This window comes from Anthonomus grandis, chromosome 15 (assembly GCF_022605725.1).
Source record: "Anthonomus grandis grandis chromosome 15, icAntGran1.3, whole genome shotgun sequence".
Lineage (NCBI taxonomy): Eukaryota > Metazoa > Arthropoda > Insecta > Coleoptera > Curculionidae > Anthonomus > Anthonomus grandis.
Genome location: NC_065560.1, coordinates 21969465 through 21981866, shown reverse-complemented (window position 1 = coordinate 21981866; position 12402 = coordinate 21969465). Strand labels below are relative to the sequence as shown.

General features: G+C 33.6%; 1 protein-coding gene across 1 annotated transcript in view; it reads right to left on the bottom strand.

Moving 5' to 3' along the window:
* The window catches only part of LOC126744871 (DEAD-box helicase Dbp80), a 67751-nt gene extending 55836 nt beyond the window's left edge, over positions 1-11915 (bottom strand). Inside the window, exons 1-2 of the mRNA XM_050452438.1 lie at positions 11712-11915; positions 11452-11651 (exon numbers count right to left, since the gene is read on the bottom strand). Coding sequence (XP_050308395.1) covers positions 11452-11651; positions 11712-11762 — 251 coding nt within the window. The 5' untranslated portion in view covers positions 11763-11915. The remainder of the gene's footprint in view (positions 1-11451; positions 11652-11711) is intronic.
* Positions 11916-12402: the final 487 nt, after the last annotated feature.

Below are 12402 nucleotides of genomic sequence, written 5' to 3'. Positions count from 1 at the left end.
AAACGGTTCAAAATTGCTTTATTAAGTCTGACATTACACACTCTAATAGTTCAGAAAATAGAGCAGAAAACCTGGAAATCTGGGAAAATGAAGACGACATTCCATTGTTACTTTTAGCTCAAATGTTGAGGAATAAGGATAATTTTGGAATGATAAACAATAATGATATCAACGAATTTTTTAATGTAGACAATGATTTAATATTGGAGCAAATTGATGACCTTCCTCTGGAGGTTTCGAATCAAGAGGAAGTAGTGGTATCATCCGATGAGTCAGAAGAGGAACACGTTGAGGAAGAAGAGGAATTGACTATCTATCAACAGGCTTTTAATATGACGCAACAGTTAAAACGCTTCACTCAGGCTAGGGGTGACCTATCTGCTCTAAATTTACTATCTAAGCTTGATCTTCATTTCCAAGATACTTTGCTTGACAAAAAAAATCGACAAACGTCTTTATTAGAATATTTTAAACATAAACAATGATCTTAATTTGTACATGTGTTCCAAAATATTTACATATTATTTATATTTCTTACAAAAATCTTTATATGTATGTATGTACTAGTTTAGTTTATTTTTGGTTTGTTATTTCATAAGTTTTTGTTTTGGTTTGTTTTTTAAGTTTATTTTTTTTGCATAATTATAATTATTTTGTAACCCTAATTATATACTTATTGTCATTAAATAATTAATATTAAACTTGTTTAAAAAAAATAACGTGCTGTTTAATTTTGCTTCTGTGTGCCCTTTTTCCCTTGGACGGACGTCCTTCCTCAATATTTATTAAGAAATTTGCGATTAAATTTTTTATAAACAACCATAAATTTTTGAAACAGATAAGAAAAAAAAACAAAACAAAAAAATTAAAATAAAAGTTCAAATTGTTGACCATTAACTAATAAGCCATTACTTAACATAACCAAGTCGATATTCAAATCTTTGTAATACTTTACTTGTTGTTTGAAGCCGGATTTGTTGTATTTCGGCTCTAATTCTATTTTTTAATTCTTCTAAACTTTCAGGTTTATCAAAATAAACTTTAGATTTTAGATAACTCCATAAATGAAAATGCAATGGGATTAAATCTGGCGACCTCGCTGGCCATTCAATAAAACCCCCTCTTCCAATCCATCCAGTATAAATGGGTTTTCACCATTTGGATAAAGTGCAATTAAACTAGGTACTATCTGATTTTGAGCAACCCTAAATATTTTTCAGAGGTAAGTGCGCCCCGATAAAATAGGGACCCACAATTGACGTACTCACAATTCCGGCTCATACGTTTAACTTCTTTGGAAATTGTGTGTGACTTTCCATACTCCAATATGGATTTTCTGGTGCCCAATAACGAAAATTTTGCCCTCGTCGGAAAAAAAAAACAATCTTACTTAAAAATTGTGGGTTTGCATTACATTTATTCATTATTATTTAGCAAAACTCTATTCTGCGGATGTGATCATTTTCAATAAGCTCCTGAATTAAATGAATTTTATATGAATGCCATTCATTCCTATGCAAATATTTTAGAATACATGATTTACTAACCGACTGATCTGCAGTAACTTGTCGAGTTAATTTATGTGGATTTTCTTGTAAATCGAGCAAAATATCTAATGGTCTGTTTTCTGGAAGCGTGGAACGGTCATCCTGTATACAAAAATTCATCATCAAAAAAATCGACGTTTGTGAGCGTTTTTTTTAAATGAACCCCTGAATTTTAAATGAATTTGTTCCAACTTGCACATCCACATACCACTGTATAATTATGTTTAATAACATTATTTATTACTTTCGCTGGAACCATTTTCCTCGTTTCATTGATCTCATTGACTATTTAAACAATATGTGTACATCAAAGAATATCACAAAAAATATATATATATTAATAAAATTACATAATTTTTTAAAAATAATTTATTCCGTTAGCGACAGTAAATGTATTTAGTTAAAAGGTATTAATATTGCAATAACCGCAACATCTGTAAAAAGAGAAAAACATGATTCGCTATATAAAAAAATTAGTGCGCTTGAGACCACACGACTAAAGTAAAACTTCTTTAGCTCCATTCATATACAGTGCTTTTCTTTAATGTTCCCCCCTCTATATTTTTTGAACGAATAAATTCAAAATATTGAAACTTAAGGTAATGCAATTGATGAATAAATAAATGTTTTAAAGCAAAATTGACAGATGAAAATTGGTTGATGGCTGCTGGGCGCCATCTTGGAAAAAAAATTAAATAGAAAGGATGATCATGTGGCACATCGTTTTGAAGCTCCTGATGAGTACTTTAAAACCTTAGAAAATAAATTCAATATCTTTACCTACTACAAAATGGTAGTACATTTAATAATTACCTGAATACATTAACATTAAACTTGACATATCGAATAAATACATTGAGTTCAATTAAGAAGATGGTTGCCTTGAAATTGAAGAATAGTCGGTCCGAAATTTCACACTGAGCATTTTCAAATACACTAACATCGATATTTCTACAAATATTCGTTATTGTATGTCGTAAATCCAGTAATGAATCAGGTTCAATTTCGTACATCTTTTGCTTCAAATAGCCCCATAAAAAAAAGTCGAGAGGTGTCAAATCTGGCGAGCGAGCTGGCCATTCCACAGGTCCTCGACGGCTAATCCAATGACCGGGGAAACTGTTATCTAAATAGTTCCGAACTTGTCTGGAATAGTGTGGTGGAGCTCCATCTTGCTGGAATACAATGTCCATATCGAATTCATTTGGATTCGTTTTTCGAAATTTCGGTGATTCTCCCTGAACCCTCTGTTCATAGTATTTACCGGAATATCCAAATACAGTTCCTCTGTTAAATTTTGTTCGATGAATAGAGCCCCATAATATGGTTTCCCAATATCCCTGCCCAAACGTTTATTTTTTATGGATAATGAGTATGAGTTTCCCGGCGGACGTGAAGATTAATGTCACTCCAATAACGACAATTTTGTCATTGCTATGAACATTGCCGTTGAGAAAAAATATACATTCATGACTAAAACAAATGTTATGGAGATAGGTAGGATGCCGTGCAATGGTTTCCGTCATACTTTTGCAGAATGCTGGTCTTCGATCAGGGTCATCTTGGATTTTGTACGGATAATACTTATTCCTTTTCCAAAGTCGCCATACAGCAGAAGGACAAACCTCTTGTTCATTCGCGACGAAGGAAGTTGATTGTTGGTGAATATCATCTCACCAATTATTTGAACTTGCTTTTCTTCCAAAATGGATGGACGTCCTGGGGGCTTTTTGTTGTTTACACTACCAGTAGTTAGTAGTAGTAGTAATTTTAGATACGAGCTCCCGTAAATACTTTCTACAAACAGGACTATTCGGGAAACGATCATTGAAAACTCTTTCGGTTTCGTGAAAGTTACGCGTTGCACCGTAAATAAAAATCGCTTCGACTTTTTCTTCCAATGGACGAGAATTGACCATGTTAAACTACTACCACTAAAACCGAAAACTAAATGAGAATATTTTAACTGCACAGTGATATTGGTTTTCGCACTGATATTTTTGTCTCTGTCAACAAAAAAAAAAAACAAGACAAACTTTTATCGAAATTATCGCTGTCGCTATTATTAAATGCACCACCATTTTGTAGGTAAAGATATTGAATTTATATTCTAGGGTATTACGAGTACTTTATAACTCGTCAAGTACAAAAAAAGATCCAAGAACTAGAGATGGAATTAAAACGGATTCCTTTTCATCCCGATCCTGGAATGCAAACAATGATGAATGTAAAGCCACCAAAATTCGACGGAAAAGAAGCATGGAGTACCTATTTGAATCAATTTGAGGCTGCTGCTAGGGGAAATCGCTGGGATAACGAAGAAAAGGCAATCAATCTTAAGCTAAGCCTTAGTGGAGAAGCTACAGAAATATTAAGAATGGTGCCATCTGAGGATCAGCTCAATTTCGACGTACTGGTGCGTACCTTAGAGATGAGATACGGTGAAGCCCATCTACAACGAGTGTACCAGGCTCAATTGAAATCTAGAAGACAACAACCCGAGGAAGGACTCCAACAGTTTGAGGCCGATGTTGCTCGATTAGTAAATTTGGCTTACCCTTCAGCCCCAAAAGAGTTCCGAGAACAAATTTCTTTAAATTGTTTTATTGACGGAGTTCAAGATCCAGATACTAACCACGCTCTAAGGATGGCTCATCATAAAAGTATTTCAGAAGCTTTGGCCCATGGACTAGAGTATGAGGCAGCTTTTCAAGCACTAGAAGGCAGACACTAATAAGACAAATCAGAACTTCGGAAAGTGATCTCGAAGACCGCCTAAAGAAGATGATGAATCATTATTAGCGACGAAACCTAAATGACCATTGCAATGCTGGAATTGCAATGAGGAGGGGCACCTTAAACGTCAATGCCCCAAGCCATTAATAGATCCAAGGAACCAGGAAAACTTCAACTTTAAGCTGGCTGGGTGCTACCAAGCCCCACGTATAAGACTAAACCGGCTGCCACATCCTGGAGAGAGCTTGGTAGTACCGGGAAAAATATGCGACCGTGAATGTGAGATGGTAGTGGATACAGGATCAAGTCATACTATCGTGAAACCGAACATCGTAGCACACTGTAGGCTTTCAGCACCACCCAATTAAATTCTGCAGTCTGCAAATGGAAAAAGGATCCTGATTCATCATGAAGCTACAGTCACCATTGGCTTAACAACATTCCAACAGCCAGTACTAGTGGCAGAAATCATGGATGATGTCATATTAGGAATAGATGTTATGAATGCTCAGCAGTTTAAAATGGATGTATATAACCGGACATTGACGACGAGAAATGAAGAGATTTTTATGCACCACCTATATGAAGATAAAGTAAATAGCAGAGTCGTTAAGTTAAAATTTAAAAGGATATGATCAACACCTGAAACAAGGAGAGAATATTGGTGTATGCTCTAAAGTAGTGGTAGTCATGAAAAATGCTGATAGAAGTCGTTATCCAAACAGACCTTTTCCTGTATGTTTACAAAACCTATTTGAAGAATCTTCTGCCAATTTAACCATGGACCAGTGTAGTAAATTGCGACGTCTTCTTGAAGAAAATCAAGATGTGTTTTCCTGGCACGATAATGACCTGGGAAGAACTGATTTGGTGCAGCATTGAATTAACACTGGAGACAATGCTCTGATTAAACAAGCACCTCGAAGAATTCCGATAGCTAAACAAGGAGAAGTTTCCTCAATGCTTCAAGAAATGATGACACAAGGAGTGATAGAACCTTCTCAAAGTCCTTGGACATCTCCAGTTGTGCTAGTGAAGAAAAAGGATGGATCCACTAGATTTTGTGTAGACTATCGGCGACTGAATGACATTACCAAGAAAGACAGTTATCCCCTACCAAGAATTGACGACACCCTGGACACGCTATCAGGTTCACAATGGTTAACACTTGATCTAAAGAGTGGATACTGGCAGATAAAGATGCACCTAGAAGATAATGACAAGACCACATTCTCGACTGGAACAGGACTTTGGCAGCTTGCAGTCATGCCCTTTGGTCTCTGCAATGCTCCAGCTACCTTTGAGAGACTTATGAAAACAGTTATATGTGGAATGATTTGGGAATCATGTTTAGTTTATCTGGATGACGTCATCATACTGGGAAAAACATTTGAAGATCATTTAAAGAATATTCAAAATATACAATGAAAGCATTTTGAAAGGAATAAAATATGCAATCCCCATAGAGAGATATTCATAAAAAACGCTGATTGATAAGTTAAGATCACTATGAGATAAACACTCGTTCCAATTAATTGAGGATAGAAAGATATTAAGCTCATTGTAGTTACCGTTTCGGAAATCATAAAAAAATTCTTCATAAGCTAGATTTGAAAAAATTGAGTTATTTGCTGTTGAAATATCCAAATGACACTCATATCCAATATGATGAAAATTACCTTCAAAAAGAGGTTCAGAAGCTTTAAGAACATTTAAATCCTTAACATTAGAAAAAACCAGATCTAAAAATACATTTCTATCATTAGGAATCAAGTTACATTGATAAAATTTTAAATAACCAAATCTTTGTGCAACATCTAAAGCTGGGTCACCTCTTGGGCATTGAACCAGGAGACCATGCTCGTTATTGGCCCATGCAGCCCTTGGTAGGTTGTAATCTCCAAACAGATATACATTTAGGTTGGCATATTGAGTAGTAACACACTCCATGGTTTGACAATGCCAGATATAAGTATCCTGAGGTGATTGTGGAGGTATATAAACATCACCAATAATGAACTTAGTCCCATTACACTGGCATAGAATCAGAATTTGCTCAATACGGTCCTCTTGAATAAAAATGCACTGTGATTGTATACTATCACTGACAAATATCAGAATACCACCTCCACTCAACTTACTGCTAGTTCGATAGCTTCTGTCACATCTGAAGACCCTGAAACCCTTGCATGTCAGTTCAGCATCTACAATACTGTCATTCAAATTGCTCTCCACCAATATAATTATATCATAAGAACAGGACATAATACTACTGAGCATTGGTTGAATCTTCGTACGAAGACCTCCAACATTTTGGAAAAACACAGTTAATGGGGTTGAAGCAAGTTTTCTTGTTTGGACTCTACAACCACTGGAACACCTCTACGATACTGAATAATCAGGTTTTCCTCACCAGCAGATTTTCTATCTAATAAAGACTTCTTAGATTCCTTATATGCATCCTGTTCCATCTTAGTCTGGTCATTAGACAGTTTGTATGGCATCCCACGAAGCTTACCCTTACATTTAAGGGCCGTCTTAACAGTAGTAGCAGTGCATATCAGTTTAACCGGTCTAGTGCGATTAGAAACTTTACCTACCCTAAGTACACGACTTATGGTTTCAACTTCTTGCTGCAGACCTAGCTTCTGAAATACCTCTTGAACCAGATTTTTGTCGTGTAATATACGATCGTTCAAATTAGTCGATGTAGATTCTGGAACATTGTAAATCATAAGATTATTTGCTCTTACCAAACGCTGTTGGACCTATAACAAACTGAATTGGGAATGTCCTGGGATTTACTATTCTCCAAAGTTACAATCTTATTTTTAAGTTTATTTCTTCTTCCATCTGAGCAAATTTACGGACAAACATAGGAACACTTTTAAAAGCATCTCGGCATGTGTCACAAAAATACATAAGCAGTCTTTTCTGCAACACAACAGCTCGAATTTCAGAAGAAGACAAACCAGAGCATTTTTCTACTAGGTGGATTCTAGTTCTACAGCTGTCGCATGCAATAAATAGTTTTTCATCATCACCCAAAGCCAAAGAGCAGGCTCCACACTTTTTATTTCCAGACATCTCTAGGTTCCTTTCCCAGCAGTTGGAAATTCGATATTACTTCCAATTTGACTGGACTGTAGTTTGCTGCCTCCTGATTTCGCGTCCGATCGCCGAGGTCCGAGCCACAAATTCCAATGTATTGTTACTTTTTATCTATTGTTGTGTATACAATAGAGGCTATTGTTCAAAGTAAATCACTGTTTATTCAATAATTAAAGGTTCTACAAGGTGACCTGATCAACTAATAGGTTGGATACATCACTCATATATACTATAACAAAAATAGATTTTATTGGTTAATTTAAACTTAGCAAAAAGTGGCATTAAATGTGGACACCTCATCACGGGTTGCGCCATAATGTAACCTTTAACATTCCATTCCACAGAACATCCTATGGAATTAATAATCCTATGGATAGATATATGAATTTGTTAAACAATTCGAATATTGATGTGTTTAACATTAAGTTCCTTAATGCATCTAAAGAGGTCACTTACTTCATAATTGGGCATAAAATTTTGTATTTACATTCTTGCATATAAATTATTAGGGTTGTTTCTAGTATATGTAGTATAGGTGTTTTTTACTTTGGTATTAATTTTTTAAGTAGGTTTAGATTATGACAGTTGTTTATGTAAATATTATTGCTTTGTAAAATTCACAGTTAATGGGGTTTTCCCATATTATAAATAAATAAATAAATAAATAAATAAATAGAAATAAAAATAAACAGCATGTAGATCATGCTTATCCTACCAGGAATAATTATAATAATATGTTGATTGTCCCTTTTAGAAGGTTTGTTGGTAACCAGAGATTTGCATCTGTAGTTGCACCAAAAATATATAATTTTCTACCTATAGTATAAGAGAATTATAAAATTATTATCAATATATTAAGCAGGTCAAATTATTTATTTCAAAAAACATTAATAATCTGTTAAAATTTTTGTAATTTATTGTGATGTGTTGTCAGATTGTTTAAGATCAAATGGGTATTTCTTGGGGATTGTTAATGTAAAACTATTTCAATGATCATTGAATATAAATTTTGTTATTAATAATCAATATTGTTAGTAAGTTATGGCTACAGGAATACATTATTTCACTTGTGTCATAATTTGATATTAGGAATGATGTATAATAAACTTCTGCACATACAAGTAAACACCTAGGTGCATGAAACAAATTTGTGAAACTCAGATCTAAAGATAGGATTATACACATGTTTGTACTGTACATTTTCTAAATAAATAAATAAAATTATCTGTTTCCTTCTAAGGTATTCTTTGATGAATGATCTTACATTTTTTCCTTTTGTTCAGAATTTCAGTTTATAATTTACCAGTGTGAAGTTAACACCAATTTTTGGCAGCCAAAAGTTTCAGCAGCTAATTTGATTTTGCGTGAAGTTAGCAGCTATTTTTTGGCAGCCAAAATTTTATGTACAAACCTACTGCCTGAGTTAAAATACAATGTCTTTTTATCTTTTAAGGATTGGCTGTATTTTAACCCCAACCACTTCGCACCCATTTGGCGGGTATCTTATGCATAAATGCATTTTAATTAACAACACATCTACTAAATTATCAGAAATAGATCGAGTTGTACAATAATATTAGGCACACATGCTCCCTAATTAATAACAAATTCTCATATACCATCCATTACCCCTTACCGCCCGTCAGAGGGGTGGTTCACCCTTATGAATTTATAAATATTTTTTTCTATCAGCAAGAATTTTTTTTTTTTTTTTTATTTATTAAACCCCCATTACAAAAAAAAAATTATAAAATACAGTTATGTCAATAATTAATAATCCTTACTAAAACTATTAAGAGTTAAAGTACTTAACTAAAAAAAAAAGACTCTAAGGTAAATAAACAAAAAAAAATATCTTTGTATTAACTAATAGATTAGGAACATAAATTCTCAGTTGGTTTACCCATCAAACAGCATATTAATTAAAAATATTAATTGAACAATACTAAGTATTCAAAATTTTCATTAAACTACCCTTAAAAGACCCATATGAATCGCTAAAAACAAACACAAACAAATTGGTTCTATGGAACCCAATATGAAATAAATTATTTTGTCTAAGTGTTCTCTGAGGAATAGAAAATTTAACTTGGGAAAGTAAATCCGGACAGGATATAATACCATTCAACAACTTATAGATAAAACAGATGTCAAACATTGTTCTTCTTTTATCCAAAGACAAAACTTTAACATAATTCAATATTTGGGAATAATCATGATTAGCAATAAGATCTAAATTAAACATGTAGTTATAATATCTTAAAAATTTGTTTTGCACACCCTTTAGTAATGACTTATAGACATTATACTGGGGAGTCCAGATAATTAAGCCATACTCAAACTGTGATCGTACCAATCCCACATATACAGATTTGACAGCCTGCAATGATAACCCCTCACAATTTCTAAGCGTAAAACCCAACATTCTATTAGCTTTTACTACTATTTGGTCTATATGATTGCAGAAGTTTAATTTCGTGTCAAACAGTATTCCTAAATCCTTAGCAACATCCTTTAATTGAAGTTTCTGGACGTTAATTGTGTAAAATGATGGTATCCTACTTTTTTTCTTATGAAATGAAATTTGGAAGCATTTATTAATATTCAAATCCAACAAATTATTTTGGCACCACAGAGAAAGGCCATCAAGATCTTTCTGTAAGAGGCTGATATCAAGTTCATTCATAATAACCAAGAAAAGTTTGAGGTCATCAGCAAACATTAAAAATTCACAATACTCCAAGACATCCCTAAGGTCATTAACAAACAAACTAAATAGCAAAGGAGAGCAGTGTCCGCCTTGTGGCACTCCAGAACAAACTTCAATCACCCTAGATATAAAATTATCAAGTTTAATTACTTGCTTTCTATCACTAAGAAAGCTAAGCAACCATTTTAGCAATCTATCAAAAAAAACCTATATTTCTCAATTTTTCAATTAATAACAAATGATTTACCTTGTCAAATGCCTTGGAGAAGTCTGTATATACAGCATCAATTTGATACCCCCTCTCCAAGGCATCTGACAACTTGTTGTCATATATGAGTAAATTTGTAAGAGTGGACCGACCACCTCTAAAACCATGCTGTTCCTCAACAATAATTTCTCTACATTGCCAATTTAAATGGGCAAACATAAGGCTGTCAAAAACCTTGGGGATGGACGACACTATGGACACACTACAATAATTACTGACCTCATCCCTCGACCCTGATTTAAAAATAGGAGAAATATAACCTTCCTTCCATATGTCTGGAAATGTTCCAGAAATAAGAGACAAGTTAAAAAGTTTACATAGTGGCTGTGATAGTGCATATCGACAGTTTTTTAAAAGAAATTGAGTTGCAAAATAAGATTTAGCACACATACTCCCTAATTAATAACAAATTTTCATATACCATCCATTACCCCTTACCGCTCATCAGAGGGGTGGTAAGGGGTAATGAATGGGATATGAAAATTTGTTATTAATTAGGAAGTATGTGTGCTTAATATTATTGTAAAACTCAATCTATTCCTGATAATTTAGTAGATGCATTATTAATTAAAATGCATTTATGCATAAGATACCCGCCAAATGGGTGCAAAGTGGTTGGGGTTAAAATACTGCCAATTCTTAAAAGATAAAAAGACATTGTATTTTACCTCAGGCAGTAGGTTTGTACATAAAATTTTGGCTGCCAAAAAATAGCTGCTAACTTCACGCAAAATCAAATTGGCTGTTAACTTCACACCGGTTTATAATTTTGCATATGTGTTGTTCTTTATGGAGTGTCATAACATTATATCTCTTTTGTTTTTTATTTGCAATTGTATATCGATAGCTTGACCTCATGAGATTTTTTAGGATATGAGTGCCCACACAGTATTTTTAATACATGGGTGCACCGTATATTATTAGCAGTAAGGGTTAAGTTTTTTTTGGTTTAACTTATATAATTTGGAATTCTAGTAAGTAGTTTAGTATTAGAATTGTAAGTAAAAGGAACTATTGTACTTTGTTAGATCTACTGTTGATAAATAAATAAATAAATATTATAGAATATTGATACTTACAAATTTAAAGCCTCAAAAGTTTTCACAGAATACAATGGTGACTTTGGGTCTTTTCTCTGAACCTCAATATCATTTTTGCTTTCTACTAAACCTTTTCGGATAATTTTGGCCAAAAGGCTGGCTTCGGCAGGACTGTATTTTTCAGGAGCTTCTTCATCTGTTTCTCCAAGGTTTGTGTCACTCACAGATACTTTAGATAGCTACAATAATGAAAAAACATAAGAAAAACTAAGGTAAGGTTATATTTTTTTGAGGCCTACCTTTGTTTCTGTATGGGCTACATAATTTGCCCAGTCAACTTTTTGGGACATTTTTCTATATTCTTTAATGGAAGAAAGACGCTTTTAGTGATTTTTATTCGAAGGTAAAAGCTCAAATGTAGTCTCGGGTATTCGCGATATATAAGTAAGTCTCTTGCAACTGGTATTTGTAAAAAAAAATACGACAGTTGAATGTATTTGAAGTTTTGCACGTAGGGAGTCGAGAACGCAGCATATGTCGCTTGCCAACAACTTATTTATAGTCCGCGCTCGCTGCTATCTAATCTGAATAACTAAATTGATTTACGCAAAGGAAAACTTCTACAAACTAAAGTTTTTCTGTGAGACTTTATTAAATGGTCAAATGGTAAAAATGTCAATAAGATCCTAACTCCCAAAGGAGTTAGTTTGTACCAAGGAGACTGGATATAAAGAGACTGATCTCCGCGCTTCCCAAATGAGGTGTCGCGTGCGCAAAATTGAAGGATTTAAATTCAAATTCGAAATATGCTTTATTGTTCTAAACATTTGTTGTTGTGTTGTAACAAAAAAAAAAAGTAGATGAGAACAAACAACAAGAAATATATGAAATATACACACAAACAAAATTAAAATGAAATAAAATAAAGTGTTGATAAAACCTAATGATTTCCAGAAGCTGCCCCACCCATAAACAGGATATAAAATCAGG